Below are 20,344 nucleotides of genomic sequence, written 5' to 3' on the forward strand. Positions count from 1 at the left end.
ACCATTCAACTTCAGCTTCTTCAGCATTACTGGTCAGGGCATAGACTTGGATTACTGTGATATTGGATGGTTTACCTTGGAAATGAACAGAGATCATTCTGTCGTTTTTGAGATGGCATCCAATTACTGCATTTCGGACTCTTGTTATCTATGATGGCTACTCCATTTCTTCTAAGGGATTCCTGCCCACAGTAGTAGATATAATGGTCATCTGAGTTAAATTCACCCATTCCAGTCCATTGTAGTTCGCTGATTCCTAAAATGTTGACATTCACTCTTGCCATCTCCTGTTTGACCACTTCCAATTTGCCTTGATTCATGGACCTAACATTCCAGGTTCCTACGCAATATTGCTCTTTACGGCATCAGACCTTACTTTCCATCACCAGTCGCATCCACGACTGGGTGTTGTTTCTGATGTCAGTCCCATCAATTTTCTGTATCACAGCATTCAGTCATCATGGTATTCTCTGACTGTTCTCACTCAAAGTTTTTACTCTGCCTCCTCTCCTCGAACTTTCTCCTCAGACCTTTTCATTCTTCAAAGATTCTTCCTCACTGATTTCTCTACTCCCAGTTTCTCATCATAATTTTTTCTTGCAAGTTTCCCTCAAGAGACTTTTCCTCATAATTTCACCTCACCACATTTTCCCTTCATGTTTTCTTTTTCACCTCATTTTCTTCTCACATTTCCCCTTCAATGTCTCCTCCTCTCACAAGGTCCTTGTCACTGACTTATGAGCTTACACTTTCCCCTCAGCCTTTTTTACCTCAAAATTTGCCCCCACTGTCTTTTTACCCTTAGTTTCTTTTCACTATCTTCTTTCCTCATATTATTCTCCTCATGTCCTGCTTTTCTCACAATTTTCTTCATCGCCAACATTCCTCATAGTTCCTCTTATAACTTTGTTGAGCTTCTATCAGAGTATACAAGGAGGGAAAATGATCATTTATATTCATCCAACAAATATTTATTAATTAGACCTATATAACAGGAACTATAACCCCAGACTTTGGGGATACATGTCCCTTATGAGACTTATACTCTGGAGGAAACTCAGGCATCAATCAAGTAGTCAGGACTAACTGTAAATTGAAATAACTGCTCCAAAATCAAGAAAGAAATCAATCAGATTCTGTGAGACCAAATAATGTATGCATTCCATTTAAACTGGAGAGACAGCCTGAGCACCAACTGAATGAAAAGCAAAGAACTACCGAAAGAACTCAAGGGAGAGTAAGATAAAAAATAAATTTGTTTAATTTATGGTTACCAAAGGGGAAACTTAGTGAGGGGGGACAGGAATAAATCAGGAGCTTGGGTTTAGCATACATCCTCTACACAAGACACATCACTCGCCTTGAGATCCAGAGCATCAAAAATGGTTATAATTTCAAAATTGTCCACACTGTAGTATAAATTTTACAGCACACAGACATCATGAGTTTAGATATCTTTGGCAATATTTCATTCAATAATATTAACCAATAAGAATGTGCAGAAATTGAACATCTAATAGGAAGTCACAGTAGCATTTTTAGTACAACCAAAATAATAAGCATTGTTCATCTTTTAAATTGCAAAACATTTTAATTGTCCAATTCATTAGGAAAAAATGTCACACACTTTTATCACCCCAGTGAGAACAAAATTTCAGACAGTTGATACTGAGACATTTTGGGCTTTTTTCTTTTTTTTTTTTTTTTAAAGAAATTACATTTAGTTAGGCCATTCCCTAGCTTCTTGGCTTACCAGCTTATAAACAGTACAGCAACAAGGCAGGATCCTATATGCATTAAAACCCATTTCTCCTTTATCATCTTTGGTGAGAAGACTCATGAAAGGACACTGAGAGTTGATAAGGCATATCAGGCTACATGTATTTCTACCTCACACATCACTGACTGGAAAGCTTGCACTATCCAAGTCCACACAGTCATCATTTTGTTTCTGAGGACCATTTTTCTTTGAGGTTTCAGCAGAGCTTGTTCAGTTACTTTGGAAGCTGGTTCTCTTGGAGAGACAGTCTAGACCTTGAAGTTCCATGGCTTGAACTTGGCAAGAGATTCATAAAATCCTAGCTTTTCTGTGGCAAAACTTGAGATCAAAGAGTAGAATTGCTGCGAGAGGCTGTGGAATGTGGGGTGGCTGTTGCACACTGGCAGAGTAGAAAGCGTGTTTAGATTTGGAAAGACTGTTGAAATGCTCCTGCAAAGAGGAGAAGTGGTCAGACACAGGCAATCATTAGCAATAAGATTAGTAACTCAGTATGAGACATTATTCTAGGGGACGCTGATCTGCCAGGTCCTGCTGTGCTACAATGGCACCTAAGGCTGCTTTAATCCCAGTGTGCATATCTTCAGGACTATCAGCCTGCACACAGAAAGTGCCAGAGGATGTTACAATTTCAAAGAGGTTGTCTCTCATCATTATGTCACTTGGTTTACGTTCCTGGACTTTATGAACCTCTTTAAGTGGTATGACATGGAGAGGTTCCTTTTCCAGTTCAGATCTAAAGGAACCTGTTGTGTTTTTATCCAGTTGAAAATATCTTCTCTTCCAGTTTTTCATCACTGTTCCTTGTTTTACACAATATCCTGCCGGGAGGCAGCACGAGGAGTCCCGCCCATGGCAAAGGTCATGAGGTTAAGGGGTCCAACAGGCAAAGGCAAGTCCGGCCTTAAGGGAGCCTTGCTGAATCTGCTCATGCATCTGCCCCAAAACCAGAGTCTGCCTGCCGTACTGCATTATGCTTTTCGCTTATGCTTCTGACATTAACAGGGGGCTGTCCCCCCACCACCTTTTTCTGGAAAAAGTTTATTTAGAGCTTTTAGATAATAAGTCTCCTGGGCATAATAAGAGTGTTTCAATCCAAAAACCCCTCTGATGGCTTTTTAGCCCGCCTGCAGGACTCTTACAGCTGCGCATGTGATTGTTTGCGGGAGGCACAGGAAGCTCAAAACATCCTAGGAATGTAAGGGCTTCCAAGGAGTCAAAATCATTAGAATAGGACTGATTAAGGGCTTTGATTGTTGAACCAATACTTGTTGTCAATTTTTCATATCTTTTATTTGTTTATATAGTTGGTATATATATAAAAAAAAAAACAAGTAGCAACATAGATCTTTGAGTTAAGTACCTTCTTTGTTATAACCCACTGCATCTTTGTTCTATAGGGATGTAACTTTAGTGCTTTGAGGGTGATGCAAATTAAAGAAAAACACTTCAGGGGAAATGAGATTAACATTCATTAAGGAAGAGAGCCATAAAGCGTTAATAGGCCTCTTGGCCAGAAGATAATGTAAATCACCTGAGACCTTGTGTATACAAAAAGATATACAGAAAGGGTCAGGACTGCTGCCCCTGCATGACTCTGTATCTTTGATTATGTAAAACTTAGGGTATATAAACACCTTTTAAAAATAAAGTTATGGGGTTTTTGCATAAGCTTGGCCTCTCCCGTGTCGACTCTCTCTCTCTTTCTCCCTCTCCCTCCCTCTCTTTTTCAGGCTGATCCCTTGGAACACGGAGGCTCACCAAGTCTACTTATTTGCCCTGGCTTCTAAGACCCACGCAAGAGGAAGCCCAAGGCGGGGCACCCTTCGCTATTCAAGTGGGCACCAGTGGCCTATGTAGACGGTGCAAGTTCCTTGTCATGGAACTTTATTGGTTTTCCACGTAAACCAAGTTATTCAGCCTCTTTTCTCCACTAATTTTCCTACTACATTATTCTTTCCTAATCTCTCTTTATATTTCTAAATAAATAAGTTTTTCCTCACCAACTCCGTCCCCGCTTCGAATTCCCTGGATCCACAGGGACTGGACCCCAGCAATATCCAGCTTTGATAACTGCACTATCTGAAGGTGGTTTAGGAGTAAAGTAAGGAAGATAGATTTGTGACCGCTTCAAGTTATTTCTGTCAATAGTTTTACCACCTTCATTTGCTTCTTTTTGAGCTTCAGTAATGATGGCTACACTACCAACAGTGTCCGTTCTATAAGACATTTGCTTCTTCCCACATTCACCTGGGTGACCTATTATCAGAATGAGGCTATGAGACTGACTGCTTTGATATTGAAATTTTTATAGCTTTGTTCAACACATTTATCCATTCTACTAGGTCCTGCTGATCATTGGCTTGTAGGAAATAATTCCTCATCCCTGCATTCATAACTTTGAAATGTAGGTAAATTAGAGAACTTCCCTGTTGCTCAGACAGTAAAGAATCCTCCTGCAATGGGGGAGAACCAGGTTCAATTCCTGGGGCAGGAAGATCCCCTGTAGAAGGGAATGGCTACCCACCCACTCCAGTATTCTTGCCTGAAGAATTCCATGGACTGAGAAGCCTGGCAGGCTACAATTCATCTGATCACAAAGACCCGGACACAACTAACCCTTTCACTTTTTTTTAATGGCTCCACAGTTGCCAATCCAGAAGGTAGGTTCTGTGGATTATCCATGTATCATACAAAACTATCTCCTCTAGTATCCAGTATGAAGTACCTCCAAAGAAATTTCACACTCTATTCATTTTCTTTAATGTCTGGAAAGCCACAAATGTGATTCTGATGATCCACGTAAGTCATTTCTAAGCTTGACCAGCACTCCTTGGCCCCTCGAGCCTCACAGTTTGCTTCAATTGGTGCCATGCTCGCAGAACCCATCCCACTAACCACCCCCAGGCCCACGGTCCCACAGGCACTGAGCTGCCTGAAGTGGCCTGTGTTTTTCCATTAACCATTACCACTGGACTTGGAAGTGCAGAGGGGCAATACAATGATAAGGGGCATACAGTGACCATGGCTCCAGCTCTTGGTCAAAGCTTTTTGCAACTCACCCTGCCTCTGAAAATTCTCTTCTTCATTTACATCTTAATTCAGATAGCAGTTCTCTTATTTCCAGCTGCTGTTAACAGAAATGAAAAACCTAGATCCTTCTTCTTAACTCTTTAAATGAACACAACTCAGGTTTTTTACAGGTAACAAAAATTTACTGAAATTAAGGGGAAACTGGTGCGTGCGTTTTATCCATTCCGCAACAGAAAATACAAAAAGTAAAATATTAGACTCCTTAAGACTCCATCAGCCAACCATTTCCCTGGAAATTTTTGGCTGGCCAGCTTTTTTGATTTGATAGTGTCCATCCTCCAAAATAGAACTGGGTACCAACCATCACTCTCTGGGTTCTATTTAACAAACTCAAATTGGATAAAGTAACACCACCAGGCTTCCCTGGTGGCTCAGCCTTAAAGAATCCACCTGCCCATGGAGGAAACCTGAGTTCAATCCTTGGGTCAGGGAGATCTCCTGGAGAAGCAAACAGCAACCCACTCCAGTATTTTTGCCTGTGAAATCCTGTGAACAGAGGAGCCGGGTGGGCTTCAGTCCATGGGGTCACAAAAGAGTCAGACACAACTTAGCAACTAAGCAACAACAAAAACATGATATTAGTCTGCAGAGTGATTCAACCTCTCATCATTTAGCATATCCAAAGAGTATAAAAACATCATGAAATATTTTTCGTTACTAAAAGAAAAACAATGCCCCATAGTAAACATCAGGCTACCCCCAAACCAGCTTAGAGTGTCAACTTTTGTAATCTGTTACCTGAGCACACGGTATGAACTGAAAATTCTCATAACCACAAGACCAAGAGCAGAGCAGATCAGGAGGTGAGACCCCCCAGCCATCCAGGCTATACCACACAGGCCTCTGTCAGAAGGGGTCTGAAGCTCCAGGAAGAGCCATAGTGAGGGTCCAGGACAGTGACAAGCCCTATGGGGACACAGCCTCAGGACTGCAGGGAAGCAGTGGAGAATCGATCCCGGGGAGACCATCAGCACTGGAGCCTGAGCTGAACCCCGCCCCTGGGAGGCTCACAGCCTCCTCCCGAGAATGATTGCTAAGGGCAACAGGGAGCCCCTCAGACCCTCCCACCTTGGGGCAGACGGTCAGGGACACGTCTCCTGACCTAATCATGAAGTATGGAAAGAGGGTCCCAGAGAAGGAAGTCTGAGGGAAGGAGAAAATGTGGGAGCCATCAGTCATGTTGTAGAAGGAGACGTCCCCTTCCTGGTGGTCCAGGAACACTCCCACCCTAAGCCTGGGGTGGGGAGCCTGCATGAGGGATAGCAGAGTCTCAGGTACAGTACGGGCACAATATCCTTTTTCATATCTCCCCACAATCCAGAACCCCTTATCTGGGGAATCTACGTACCAGTCTTTCCTGTTCACACCTTCCCTACAGACCCCTAGGGCCCACTCGCTTTGGTCTCCATCCCTGATCTCCACCTCCCAGTAACAGTGCCCTGATGTGATGCCCTCAAAGCCCAGTACACTGCAGGTATCTCCAGAGGTCACACAGGAGGCCTTCAAGGTCACAGTTGTCTTTTCATGAGAGATGACAAGGTCTGAATGGGCAGATTCTGGATCCAGAGTGACAGACCCTGCAGAGAAAGTTATCTATCATTCAAGGTCCTCCCCTCCCCAAGAACACACAACCACTCCTCAATCTGGAATCTCAGCTGCATGGGAGGAAGGATAAGCACCATGACAATAGAAACTTGTGATTCAAGTCTATGGGCCTCCAAGCAGGAAACGGACCCACAAGACTGATTTCAGGGTGAGACAGGTCACAGAGCCCTTGAGGACCAGCCTGCTCTCCAAGGGCTGAAGGATGTCTATTTAGCATTCAATATCGGCCAAAGTCATCAGCCCCACCTGCGTGTGACTACCACCACCACATCCTACCCCACATTAGTGATGGTGCCAGCATCTGAGAACTGAAGGAGAGGCTATGGGGACAGCAGTAGGAAAATCCAGAAAAAACACAAAGTCACTCACATTCCTGGAACTCCTCCTTCCGCCAATCTACAAGGAAAACACACGTTTCATATCAGGGGTTTGTAGAGACTGTACATATCAAGGTCAGTGCTTAGTATCATGAAGCATACTTTTGAGAGAGTTATAGGGGAAATGTTTTGGAAATATTCAACTGATGCATGTATTTCTTTTCACAAACACACAGAGAACCATCATGTTGCAACCTTACCATGAAGGCAAAGCCATAAATCTTAATACTGAGGGGTTAAGAGGCTTGATATCAATCTGAACGTAAAGATCATTGCCCAAACTTCACTATAAAATAACATTTTCTCCAGTCCTTAGCCACACATCCTTATAACTAGGTTTTCTGGAGAAAGAATTGGGGAGATCAAAATTTCCAAGGTTCTTAAGCAATTATGAAGAGCTAATTGAACTGAGCATGCAGATTACCTCTAAGTCAGTGGTAGAGACAATATAACTTAGCTGAACTGAACTCAGAGAATGACTATAAGTCATTAGTGAAAAGAATTTGGGATACAGCATCAGAGAAATCTTGCTCAGTTAGGAGACAATGGAGAGATTTCAAGGAAAGGAGAGGCATGTTTGAAGTGATAAAGACAGACATGCAGTGAGAGGAAAGACACCCATGAATTCTCTTCTGCTTTTTGTAGGGTTAGTGGAACAAAAACAGTTCTACCTGTGAAGGAAAACCCAAAATATTGGACCTAGTCATCTGCTTCCCCCTATAACTGCCCAGAGAGGTTGTAAGCTTCCAGGAGAACCACAACAAGAGGACCCCAAAGATGTCCATGTTCTAAACCTCAGACTGTGTGAATACACTGTGGTAAAGGGAACTTTACAGATGCGATTAAGAACCGTACGATGTGACCAAGGGTCAGGGGGCGATAACCCAAATACCTAGCCAAGACCTGCTGATCCTTGGCCAGCCCCAAACCAAGAATTTTAAGGACCAGATCAGACTAGTGTCCCCCGGGGCAATGGCCTGATATGACTAAAGAAGAACATAAGGATCCCTTTCCCAACTGGCCCACAGCCAAATAATTCCTTCCAACCTCCATACTCGCTTTTGGGAAAAAGAAAGGAAGCTCAACAACCAAAGCAAAGCAAATCCTATATGTCATAAGACCCTGAAATGTCTGCACTGAGAGAGCTGTTGCCTCCAACAGGGTAGAGAACCAGGAACAAGATTAGAACATTTATGGAAATTGCTAAATGGCTCTCTTTTTTTCGCAATTTTGGGGTGTAAAGTTATTACACCATTCCTACTTAATACAGGTTCATGCTGAAATTGACATTTCTTTCATTTGCCTGATGGAAATAAGATCACATTTGCCTGATGGCCTAACCATGTGACCCTTTGAGAAAAAATGAACTTTATTTGTTCTTCACCAAGACACTAGTTGATCCCTAGCTATAAATTTCTATACCACAAGTGATAGAGATTAACAACAAGAATAAGAGGGAGGAGAAAAAAGAGAGTTGGCATTTAACTGTGAGACTCCACATGTATCAAGTGTGATGCTATTCTTCACTTAATTGCTACAGCAAATCATTAATACAATTTTTTCCAATTTTATGAATAAAAAGAGATCTAACATTTGACCACCTCCCACTTGACACTTGTCAATATGAAAATGTTGATTCTAGCTTAATGGGGTTTATCTTTACAAAACAAAACAAGGTATACATTAAAACACATGTTCTTTAATTTAGTAGGTAAGGGAGAGATAGTAAAAGAGGACTCTCTGATCCTCATGTTTAACATAAATCCCAGGGTGAATCAGTAAGAATCCCTAAGGTGGGATCCTAAATCCTCACGCATCTGGCTCCCAGGCATTTTCACCCTTGGTTTACCCTCTGTCTCTCATGATCTATATTCCTGTCTGTAAACAGAAATATTCCAATCAGGGAAAGGGCATACTGCACAGGCTTACAGAGTACAGATCTTTAACTCACCCCAAAGCTAAAGGGTTCTCAGAACAACCTTATGTTACATTAGGATGCCCCATACCACACTCCTGCCCTAACATTACAGGAAAATTGAGATAGTCTCATTATCAGAGGTAAACTGAATTACATGGTTACTTTAAAATGGCTTAAAAACAAATATGCCTTTACTGAAATTTCTTAAAGAGATATCAAGGAGTTGATCACACTTTATGCACCTAAATAACTTGCACACCTTCTGTGTGCTCCCCAGCAAACCACCATGGCTGTGACTTGTGGTCTCTGTTCCACCACTACAAGCCACTCCATCTCTGTAAGACAAATCTCAGACACGGCAGTTCCTCCTCATCTCCTCCTCTCTTCCTCCTTCTGGTCTTGTCATCCCTGATTTGTTTCCCACCATTTCTCTGTGAAATGATTTTGTCTCCTCTACATTTCTTCTTTCCCAGTCTTAGCCCATGGTCCCTAATAAACCCAACCAGGAATGAACCCATCAGCAAATACAGAATTCTCTGAAAAGGAAGATCATGGTTGTTACATTTTTGTCCCTGTCACACAAACATAAACACAAGATTTTGAGTAGAACTTAAGAATGTTCATAGACCCTTACCCAAGGAGCCCAGAAACAGCCCACAATTTTTGGACCCCAGATTCAGAATACCTGCTCTACAGCAACTAATTCCTCAGCAACCAAGAGGCTTGGAGGATGAAACCCAACCTGGACACAGAGTCAGAGCATGAGGTAGAGAGAAGATCAATATCTCAGAGGACCAGGAGAAAATGGGAAAAATAAAACTAGAGCCAAAAAGGGAAGGAATTTTGAAGCAAGACAGATCAGGAATCAAGGGCCCCCTTGAGAAGAACTGAGTCCTGAGTAGGCAAGCATGACTTCTGAAATCTTCCAGAGATGAGCAATTCCTGATACACACAGTCATTCCCTGCTGCCGTCCCTCCTCACCACTGACCCCTCCAATGTCACTCTCACAAAAAGAAGTCCCAGTTGCACCAGGTGTTTGGGGAGGGTGCTGCTAACCCTGACAGTGCCTGCAGCAGAGCACGGGCAGGATGGAGGCACATCTGTGTTCTGAGGAGTCCCTGCAGTCTCCAGGTGGAGGCTACAAAGGTGACAAGAAGACCAAGGACACTACCCCACCCTGCTGTGGGGTCCCCTCAGGGGGAAGGGGGCAGAGTCTAGGTTGGGAAGGGGAGGCCACAGGAACTCAGATCAACTTACCTGCATACAGCTGGGCCTTCCTCCAGGCTGAAAGGGAACACACTCTGGTGAGACCTCAGCCAGAAGAAACCTGCTCAGTGTGAATCCACTGGCCATTGCCTCCCCTCTGCTCTGCAGGTGAGACTAAGCACAGTGGGGGAGAGGCTGGAGAGAAGGTGACCTCCAGCCATGTGCAGACAGCCAGTATAGTGGGGAATCCCTCCCCTGGAGCACAAGTCAGGTGGCCTGTGCTCACTCCATACTGACTCCCACCACTGTCCCACTGCTGCGTGTGACATTTAGCAAGTCACTTAGCTGTTCTTGCCTCAAAACCCTCAAAAATTCTTATTCTATCTACATTCATTTTTGCTACTAAGGGTCAAAAATTCTACTATGTGTGAAGACATTTTAGGGAGTAAAATATAAATTATTATATAATTTTAAGAAAGCATTATCATATTCAGTTTTTTTCCTGGAAAAAATAGATTTGGGAAATAACTTGACATGGAAACTATTTTAAGAAGTGAGATGAGCTCTGGGTAAAAGTGGCTAATCTTTCTCAGATGAAATATTTCGAGAGATAAACACTATTCAAGGGTATTGGCTGCTCATTCCATGACATTTCTGTGCATGGTCACCTCAGTTCTGCCCCATAACTTTTTGATCATCACCCAAAGAAACTAGAGAGAATGGACTCCTTGGATGGTGTTTTGGGATGGAGACAGGAGATCACACTCCTAAACTTAATCAAGCTGGTTATTTGTATAGTTCCTTTAATGAAATTTCACAGCACATGACTTTTGCTTCTGGGTACTGACTGAAGATCAGATGCACAGAAGGATAGTAAACTATTAATACAGTGGGTCAGTCAGGGTTGAAATAAGGCCCAGGGTGTATGATAGACTTGGGGGTCAGCATTGCACCCAGGATCCCAAGAAATGGGTGGGAACCAGCATTCCAGACCTGGGAGAGCCCATGCATGGGTTCTGCCTCCTAGAAGCCTCCACTTCTGTCCCAGGGACAGAAGCAGGTCCACATTTCTATGCCTAGACAGAATGGAAGAGAGGGATGCCTTGGCACAGGTGGGACAGGAAACCCAAGGACACCTGGAGAGTCACTCACCAGCCAGATAAGCGGATTTCCTCCTCTCTGAAAGGCAACACACAGGAAATAGGTGATTTAACAACCAGACTGTCTCCTATGAAGGGGATGCAGAGAGCTTAAGAGGAAAAGCAGAACTTACCAAGTTCTTCCTGAAGTTTAGCTGAAGAAGAGTTAAAAAAAAAAAAAAGAAAAAGGGCATGAACTCCACTCCCTAAGAAAAAGAATCCACAAATACGACCTCTCTGTTTGTAACCTCTGAAGAAGACGTTCCAACTACAGACCCATCGGAGCCTCCACGGCTCCAGCTGTCCACCCAGGTCTCCCCAGCCACCTGCTCTGGACTGGGATTTCCCCAGAGCCCTGGACTCAGGCCCTGTGGTCAGTTCCTCCCTCTCAGCACCAGCTGCCACATTCACCAGGCTTGACCCCTGTCCTGCCTTACCTGCATCCTTCAGCACTTCCTCCTTTGTCTGACAGTCCTGCTCTCTAATCTGGCACAGAGTCTCCTTTTCTCGCATCTCCCGCACCTTCACGGAATGTTCTTTCTTGGTGTAACATCCAGCCCCAAGGAGCAAGATCACCAGCACAGTCAGGCTCACCGAGAAAGCCACCTTCCAGGGAGAGGCCTGGGGGAAGAAGGGCTCTGCAGCCCAGCCAGACACCCTGTCAGGGCCCCCGCCAAGGACAGCCCAGCCCAGAACACTCAGGAACACCCAGCCTCCTCCTCCAGCCCTGCTGGAAGCCAGAAGCCCCTCTGACCTGGGATGAAAATGGCCATGGCCTTCTCCTGGCCCAGGACAGGGTTGAGGATGGAGCAGGTCACGTTCCCCACAGAGCTGTCTCGCACCACCAGCGCCGCCTCCACGCTGAACAGCCCTTCAGCATCCTGGGTGTGGGCCTCGGAGAACGCCAGGAACTTCTCTCCACTGACGTCTCTCCACTGCACCTGGGGCTTCGGGAACCACCCCGAGGCCGTGCACACCACGCGAACCCCATCTTCCTCAGGCCCTGTGATGCGCACCTGAGGGGCAGAGCCCACACCTGTGGGAGGCAAGATGCAGAGCCCAGGAACCCAGCAGTGCCTACGTGTGCACGACTCCAGGGGGCGCCCTGCACTTGGCATTCTAGGGGCTCTGGGGGCTCTGGGGGCTCTGGGGGCAGCCTGGTCCCACAGGGAACAAGGAGGCGGCCTTGCCTCGGCGAACAGAAGGAAGGAGCATGGGGACCCCCAGGGTTTCAGAGGGCTGGGCCCCTTCTCCCCAGTCATGCAGATGGAAGGGCTGATGCCGTGTAAACAGGGGGAGGAATGTGGTCCCAGGTCCACCCTTATCCTGGACTCTCCTCACCTCACACTCTCCCAGGCCGCCTGCTTCCACACCCACTGCCTCTCTTTGTAAATCACCACCAAAATTAAGTCATCTAACAACCCTATGTCCTGAATGTCCCTTCCTTTTATCCACAGGTTTACCTCTACCCAAATTCCTCACATATACTTCCAACTCATAATTCTAGAACTGAATATGTGATTTGGCCCCATCCGTGATGGATTCTGTATAAAAATATTGCCAACTCTTCACTCCCCTTTATATCCAGCTCCCTGTCTGCCACAGTTTTTGGTGTCTCCACACTCTGCCTCTGGGCCAGTCCTGTGACTCAACTAGCCAATAAGAGATTAGGTCACATGACTAGGTTGTAAAGTCCTTGTGCCGTTGGGCTGCTCTCCACCAGGGGGAGGACGTGTTTGCTCTAGTGCAGCCTTTCCTGCCGAAACTTTCCTAGATCAATCAATAGCCAGTTGAACAAACCCACATGAACAGACCCAGCAAAGGTTCTAATGTGACCTCCTCAGCTGACTGTAATGACAAATATGAATTAAAAATAACAGGCTTCATTCTCCCTGTTGAAAATAAGGGCGGAGATTCCCCTTCCTTTGTTTTTCTTAGAATATTTGCTTGAGAAAACCTGTAATTGTAGGTATTTTCTTCCCAGTTTTAAATGTATATAAATCCTTTTTGAGAACTAGATAAGAATTTTGACCCAGGAATGTCTTTCACTAGGACCTAGGAGCCATCTGTAAATATAAAGTTCAAGGGAAACAGCACCCCACTTTCCCCTTCCCTGTGGGAGGGTAGGAGCCCAACTTCAGCCATCACCAAGCTACAAGGTGTAAAAATACCTCCTGTCATAAACACATAAGAATTTGTTTTTCCTCTGGCTTAAACCAATTAGCTAACATTGATGGTCAGCTCAATTATCAGGAAAATTTAGAGTGAACTGTGTGACAGATGGTGCTGTCAAGTGCTCCGACATGAGGAATAGTTATTGTTCTTAAAAACAAGTATGTAATGGATTGTATCTGCTTAGCTTTATAAAAGGGGGGAGATATCTTTCTGTCTTTACAATCTCTTAGTCGATTGCCTGTGATGTCTGTCACATACTGGTTGAATGTCCATTCAGTAATAAAACTGTGTTCTTTCTCCACTAACTGTGAAGATGATTTCTGGTTTGGGAGATTTTGTTTTTGTTTTGTAGCCGACATGGCCAAAGAGGTATGAATAAACCCAGATAAGATTAATCAAATACAGCCCAAACTAGCTGCACTCCCTTCATGCCTGAATTAAATAAATGGTTACTGTTATATGCCACTGTGATCTTTGTGACTGTTTATTATACAGCATTATCTTGACAATAGATAACTAACATACATAAAGCAAAGAATCTTGCCCACCATCCAATTCTACAAGATTCAAGTCATTAACCTCTCAGTTACTCACTGACAGTACACTCTGAAAGGAATTCGGGGTGAAAATAGGGCAAGGCACTCTGTGATTTGGAAAAACAGGTCCCTTAGATACTTAGAGATAGCTCAGGAAAAAAATATTTAGTGAACCTAGATTCTTGCATCTTCCTGCTGCTGCTGCTGCTGCTAAGTCGCTTCAGTCGTGGCCGACTCTGTGCGACCCCATAGACAGCAGCCCACCAGGCTCCACCGTCCCTGGGATTCTCCAGACAAGAACAGTGGAGTGGGTTGCCATGTCCTTCTCCAGTGCGTGGAAGTGAAAAGTGAAAGAGAAGTCGCTCAGTCATGTCCGACTCTTCGAGACCCCATGGACTGCAGCCTACCAGGCTCCTCCGTCCATGGGATTTTCCAAGCAAGAGTACTGGAGTGGGGTGCCATTGCCTTCTCCGCATCTTCCTAGAAAAGTGCTAATATTATTAACTGAGATATCTGATCCTTGCGACAAACAGTAACATTTTACCAAAGTGTACGCTTGACTTCTGGGCTTCCCCAGTGGCTCAGCAGTAAAGAATCTACCTACAATGCAGGAGCAACAGGAGACGTGGGTTAGATCCCTGGGCTGGGAAGATCCCCTGGAGGAGGAAATGGCAGCCCACTCCAGTATTCTTACCTGGAGAATTCCATGGCCACAGGAGTCTGGTGGGCTACAAGTTCATGGGGTCGCAGAGTCAGACATGACTGAAGCCACTTAGCATACTAAGCATGCTTGACTGCACTTGTTCCCTAGCCAAAATCCTGTATAAACTGGCTTCTCCCCCTACCTCATTGGAGCAGTTTCTCAGAGCTACTGAGAAGCTATTTCCTGGATTATATACCCCTCAGTAAGACCCTGAATAAAACACAGCTCACAGTTCTTAAGTTGTGTGTTTTTCTTCAATCAACACACATAATTTTCAATATTCTTACTAACTAAACAACAAACAGCCAATGCAAAACCCTCAGAGTTTCTGCAGTCTCCTCTTCCCCCAAACTCTGTCCCCAAATACACTCAATCAGCTTGCTCTACTTTCTAAACATCACAGATGTCTGATTCCCTCGTCTCTCTATGTGATCCCATTGCCTCTTCTGGGGGTCAGCCTGTGGACCTCGTAACTACATCCATGCCTTCAGCCTGGCTCACCTTTCATTCACAGCTGACCAAAGAAATGTCCCAGGAACTGCCCTGTTGAAAATTTCCTCAGTGGTGCATCAACATCCATAGCACAGCATGCAAAGTCTTCTACAACCTAGCATCTACATGGCCCCTCAAATTCCTCTCCTCTTCCCCCCAGCTTCCACTGTCTGTGCCCCTCAGGGACCACACACTGCAGCACCAAGGACTCTGGTTAACTGCTAGCAACTGCCATCACCACACTCTATCTCCTCTCTTCTCTCTTCCTCTCCTTTCTTCTCCTCTCCCCTGACTTCTCATATTCCAGTGCATCAACCTCAAGGGCTCTTTGCAGCCTGATCTAATGAACTCAGGGGCCCCTTTCAGTGTATATTACCTGCAAAATTCTCCTGACCATCAGAGAGAGCATTAATCAATCCTTTCTCTGTGCACCCCGCGCCAAGAACATATCTTTATTCAATTGTTGTCATCTCTTACAACCCTCCATTTACTCATCTTATCAACCACGAGGGCTTCCTGCTCCAGCCACTCCTCCTCCAGTCACACTCCTCCAGCCACACTCCTGCCTCAGGGTTTCACGCCAGGTGTTTCCTCTGCTGGGAACTCTGGTCCCACAGATATCTACATGGCTAAATCCCTACTTCCTTTGAGCCTCTGCTCAAATTGTCAGAAAATCCCAACCCGAAGCCCCACATAACACAAGCCCACCCCACCCCATCCTGGTCCCCTTCCACTGTTATATTTGCCCTTTTATCATAAGTATGAATACCTACCACCTCCTAATTTCCTCTATAACCTATTTGTCAAAGTATTTATGTGCTACCTCTAGAATATAAACTCCACAGAACAGGGAACGTTGTTTGGTTCATTGATGTATCCCAGGTGCCCAGAACAGGATGTGACATAGAGTAGGGTTTCAATATGTTTGCACCAAATAATGCAATGAGTGGATGAGCATCCTATTCCATATCTATAAAATGAGGGATTAGTTGCCATTATCCCTGAAGTTCCTCCCAACTCCAATACTCCAGGATCAAAAATAAGTCACCAACCTGCCACCTTCAGCTCCAAATTGGCCTCTTCGTAGAAGCCTCCCTTTTTGAAGAAGCAGGTGTACAGCCCATCATCATAAACATGGACATTCTGGATACGCACGGCAGCTTCACCCTGGTTGAGGAGGTCCCTCACCAGCGAGGTCCGCCCTGCGTAAGGAACCATCTGCTCCTCTTTCTGTTCGAGTCGGTCTTGATAGACGAACACGGCTTCTGAAAACTTGGAGCGGAACCACCTCAGCTCCATGTCTTCGGCACTCATGGCTGGAGATACACGACAGGGTAGCTGGACTTCCCCGCCCAGCACTGCCACAATGGGGTCCGGGGGAGCGATCACGGTGAACCCCTCTGTGGACACAGACACAGGAGTGAGAGAGGAGGAGACACAGAGGGAGCATGGAACACACGCTCAGTGTGATGGAAAGCCCTGGGCAGGCTGGGGACAGGTGTCGGGTGGGATGAACCCTGATTTGATAGGTTGAGCTGTGATGATTCTAAATTTGAGCTAGACTGATGATAATTTTGTGACCCAGAAAAGATGTCAAAGACAGTCCCTCATCCATCTGTATTGCTGTCTTCACACCCTTCCATGGAAAATTCTAGCTCAATGGTTTCCACCTTCAGCATGCAGCAAAATCAGCAAGAGGGCTTATAAAACCGCAGTGGTGGGCCAACACCCCCAGAAATTCAGTAAGGTCTGGGGTGGGCCCAAGGATATGCATTTCTAAACTATTCCAAGATGCTGGTACTGATGTTCCAGGGGCCTCACTTTGAGAAGCACAGCTCTATCCTGCCCTTCTTGGGCAGGACTGAACCCTGACCAAACAGAATACCTGTGGTCAAGCTCAAAACTCCTTGATCATTCAGTCACATCCTAGTATAGCCACACTATTCTATTCCAGAGCTAAATTTATCTCTGTTCATGACTTTCTCCCCAGCTCAAATGTGCACTAAAAACTAGACACAAATACTGTTTCCATTAAAAGCCTACCTTCACTTTTTTCACCCACAAGTGCCCATTTTCACCCCCACTGACATCTCCTCAGAGCCCTTGGCCTTCTGAGGCCTGGAGGATGGGCCACGACCTGATCCTTGTGCAGGACGGCCCTGCTGGATCTACAGAGAATGACTCCTCAGCTCCTGAGCTGCTCAGAGTTGATCTGAGTCACCTTGGTCTCTCACCTGGAGGGCGACAGTACACTGGCCTCCCTGGGTCTCCTCACTCCCAAGTCTGCAGCTCTTTCCACCTGTAAACCACGTCCCCACTCTACCCAAACTTTGCCGACTCTTCTCAGTCTCTTCAGTGGACCAAAGGCCTGATGGGGATGACACCCAGGGCTTCTGGACCCAAGCTCCTACTTCTCGCCCTCTCCTTCACTTTGCTCTAGCCAAGACTTGCCTCCACAGTCCCTTGAACAATCCAGGCCCACAGGCAGCTTTGCACTGGCTGTTCTCTCTTGCAGAAGCCATGCTTCCACTGGAACCCTCACAGGCTCACCCCCTCCTCCAGGTTTTATTCTTATCTCACTGTCTCACTGAACACCTCTCTGAACACTGCTGCCCACTTCCCACCTCCACATGCCTGACTGCCCTCTACCCCATGCTGCTTCACTGCTTCTCCTCTCATTGCTTATAAAAAAACTATTCATTACACTGCTTTCATGCATTTATTGTTCATGGTTCCCTGCTACATTGTAACATTTTACAAAGACACGAATCTGCCTGGTTTGTTCATAAAAAGCACCTACCTACCACATGTTCAATACTCTGTAAATATATGAGAAATGGAAAGAATTAATTAATTAATGTGTTATGTAAAATAAAGATACTACACAAAAAAATGAGGTGAAAGATATTGTCATATATGCCATAGTTGAATTTTTAAAACATGATAAACACCTCATTGGATAGCTATCAAGGCATTTTGATATGCCTTGAGGCTTAAAGACTTATAAGGCTGATAGTCTTTATATTGAGGCTTAGTGAAGTCGCTCAGTCATGTCTGACTCTTTGCGACCCCATGGACTGTAGCCTACCATACTCCACTGTCCATGGGATTTTCCCAGGCAAGAGTACTGGAGTGAGTTGCCATTTCCTTCTCCAGAGGATCTTCCCAACCCAGGGATCGAACCCAGATCTCCCACATTATAAGCAGACGCTTTACTGTCTGAGCTACCAGGCTTAAAGACTCTCAAAAACTGAATGGCAATTACTTGTTTGGGGAGTATCATAATTTTTCTAGAGAAGAGACTTTTCAAACAGCAACCCACTCCTGATGGAGAGAACCAGCCCAGCTCCCAGGAATCCACACAGGAAGAGGGGTGGGGTATACTCACGTGCGAAACCCCCAGAGGGCAGCTGCGTGAAGAGGAGCAGAGAGATGAGGCAGCAGAGCCCAGAGCCGCGGGAGAAGTCCTCCATCCCCTCAGCGCTGGGGAGACACAGGGCGGGAGGCAGACCAGGGCTGGCCCAGAGCTCAGGGACCCCGGTGGGGAGGAGGGCTCAGGGCCAGAAACAGTCCTGCAGGAGCAGAGCCCGCCACTGGATCCCTGGGCTGATGAGGTGCTGGGCTCCCCACAACTCTGCCACCCAGAAAGCACTGAGCCTGGGCTCCTCCCAGCCCTGTGGAAGCCTCTGTGGGGCTAAACAACCACAAGGTTTGCTTGGGAAAAACGCCCTCCTTCCCTTCCCACCCAAATGGCACCTGCAGCCCAGCCCACCCTGCCAGAACACCAGGTGCTTCCTTTCCCAGCAACAGGGGCCCTGAGCTGGGACCATCCTGCATCTTCCCATTATTCACAACCACCAGCAACTCCTGTCTACCAGTTAGGGACAGAGACCCAGGTTCAGCTCCTCAATGTGAAGTACAGGCCAACTCCTACTTGGGGCCCCACAAACATCCTCCTCAAGGGGACTGTGGGTCCATCAGAGGCACTGTGTGCTGCCTCTGCTGCTGGATTAGCTCACCTGCATTTCAACCCCACCCAGCCCTTTCCTGCAGGGACCAAGGACAAGGCCCGTATCCAGGTGCCCAGTCAGTCCCCACAGACAGCTTAATCCTCATCCGCACTGAATTTAAAGAAGATTTCTGCATTGGGGCTGGAGATCCCAGTGGAAACAGAGCAGCCAAAGAGAAAAAATGAGTCCTCATCAGAGAAAAGACCCCAAAACACTAAATGTTTGAGGCAGGGGAGGAGGTAGCTTAGGGTCCTGGGAAGACAGATACTAGGGGCTAAGCGCTGAGTCCTCCACCCAAGACTGAGCCCCTGTCTGCCAAGTTTCTCAACCATCTTTGTGTTATTCCTTTTCTGCAAAATGAAGATATTAACGGCATTTCCATCTCAAGGTTTTCATGAGAATCACATGAATTTATATTTGTAGTCACTACATGGAATTAGAAAACAACCTATTACTAGTAAGTGCTATAGCAGTAACACTGAAGCAAATGAGTGAAGGCACACCCCTCACTGTGGTGGTCCTGGGTCTCCCTAGAGCCACTCCACCATCCAGCACCACCTACCCTGCCCCCAGCCCCGCCACCTGCTCGGCCTCCTCCTCAACCCTGCTGCTCCCTGCCTGCTCTTCTTGCCCACAAGTGTCTTCAAAACCCACTTACCTGCTCTGAAAGGCCGGGACTTCAGGAGCGCCTCTAAGCTCAGCAGCATGAGAAGGTTCAGGGACCCTGGCAGACCCCAAATCTGCCCTCAGAATTCGCAGCTGAAGTTAGTCACTCAGAGCCCCAATCCTGGTCCCGATCCAAGTCTGAGTTCCTCGTGTCTGGGGGTAGGTGGTCCCAGGAGAGTGGAGAAGCAGCAGAGCCCGGCCCAGGGTGTCTGCAGAGACTGGACCATGGGACCCTCAGGCCCTCGGAAAAGATCCCGGTCAGCTCAGTCCACCCTTCTCTGGTTCCTTCACTACTGGAAAGTGAAACCTGGAAAAAGCAGTCCCCGCAGACTCTGCCCTGCCCTCTGGACAGTCACCCGGTTATCAAGAAGGAAACAGCACGATCGGAGCAGCAACAAGAGAGTGGATTCAAGTAAAGCTGAACCACCCTGAGGGGCACACAGAGACACACAGACTCGATAACCGTTCTCGACAAGTGCTCCGCTCCAGGCTGTGCACGTGTGCTCACTCCCTCAGTTGTGTTTCACTCTTTGTGATCCCATGGACTAAGCCTGTCAAGCTCCTCTGTCCATGGAATTTTCCAGGCAAGAATACTGGAATGAGTGCCATTTCCTGCACCAGGAGATCTTCCCAACCATGCAATCAA

The 20,344-nt window shown here is 46.1% G+C and overlaps 1 protein-coding gene and 1 pseudogene across 3 annotated transcripts; both read right to left on the reverse strand.

The window, feature by feature from the left end:
• Window positions 1–1,238: 1,238 nt before the first annotated feature.
• On the reverse strand, window positions 1,239–4,833 carry LOC121817417 (pleckstrin homology domain-containing family A member 1-like; annotated as a pseudogene).
• LOC101111058 (butyrophilin-like protein 1) lies at window positions 1,239–19,993 on the reverse strand. 3 transcript variants are annotated; one of them, XM_027958765.3, is made up of 11 exons: window positions 19,691–19,993; window positions 18,411–18,505; window positions 16,075–16,422; window positions 11,871–12,152; window positions 11,554–11,754; window positions 11,251–11,271; window positions 11,130–11,156; window positions 10,029–10,055; window positions 6,845–6,871; window positions 4,840–6,447; window positions 1,239–2,209 (listed from the first exon to the last, which is right to left on the reverse strand). In XM_027958765.3, exons 2-10 carry the CDS (start codon window positions 18,493–18,495, stop codon window positions 5,777–5,779), a joined length of 1,689 nt encoding a protein of 562 aa, XP_027814566.1. In that variant the 5' UTR covers window positions 18,496–18,505; window positions 19,691–19,993; the 3' UTR covers window positions 1,239–2,209; window positions 4,840–5,776. The 3 variants fall into 3 exon arrangements, with proteins under 3 accessions (XP_027814566.1, XP_042093298.1, XP_042093297.1); XM_042237364.2 differs by having other exon boundaries at window positions 18,411–18,549; XM_042237363.2 differs by having other exon boundaries at window positions 18,411–18,594.
• Between the last annotated feature and the right edge of the window lie 351 nt (window positions 19,994–20,344).

This window comes from Ovis aries, chromosome 20, assembly GCF_016772045.2.
Source record: "Ovis aries strain OAR_USU_Benz2616 breed Rambouillet chromosome 20, ARS-UI_Ramb_v3.0, whole genome shotgun sequence".
NCBI lineage: Eukaryota > Metazoa > Chordata > Mammalia > Artiodactyla > Bovidae > Ovis > Ovis aries.

Bases quoted from the DNA above. Each gene is read 5' to 3' on its own strand.
- LOC101111058 (XM_027958765.3), bottom strand. From the start codon at position 18,495: ATGGAGGACTTCTCCCGCGGCTCTGGGCTCTGCTGCCTCATCTCTCTG. The intron at 11,272-11,553 runs GTAAGGCAGGAC...ACTCTTCTTCAG, and splicing joins GGAAGTGCTGAAGGATGCAG to CTAAACTTCAGGAAGAACTT. The intron at 6,872-10,028 runs GTAAGTTGATCT...TTTTCCTTGTAG, and splicing joins GAAGGCCCAGCTGTATGCAG to ATTGGCGGAAGGAGGAGTTC.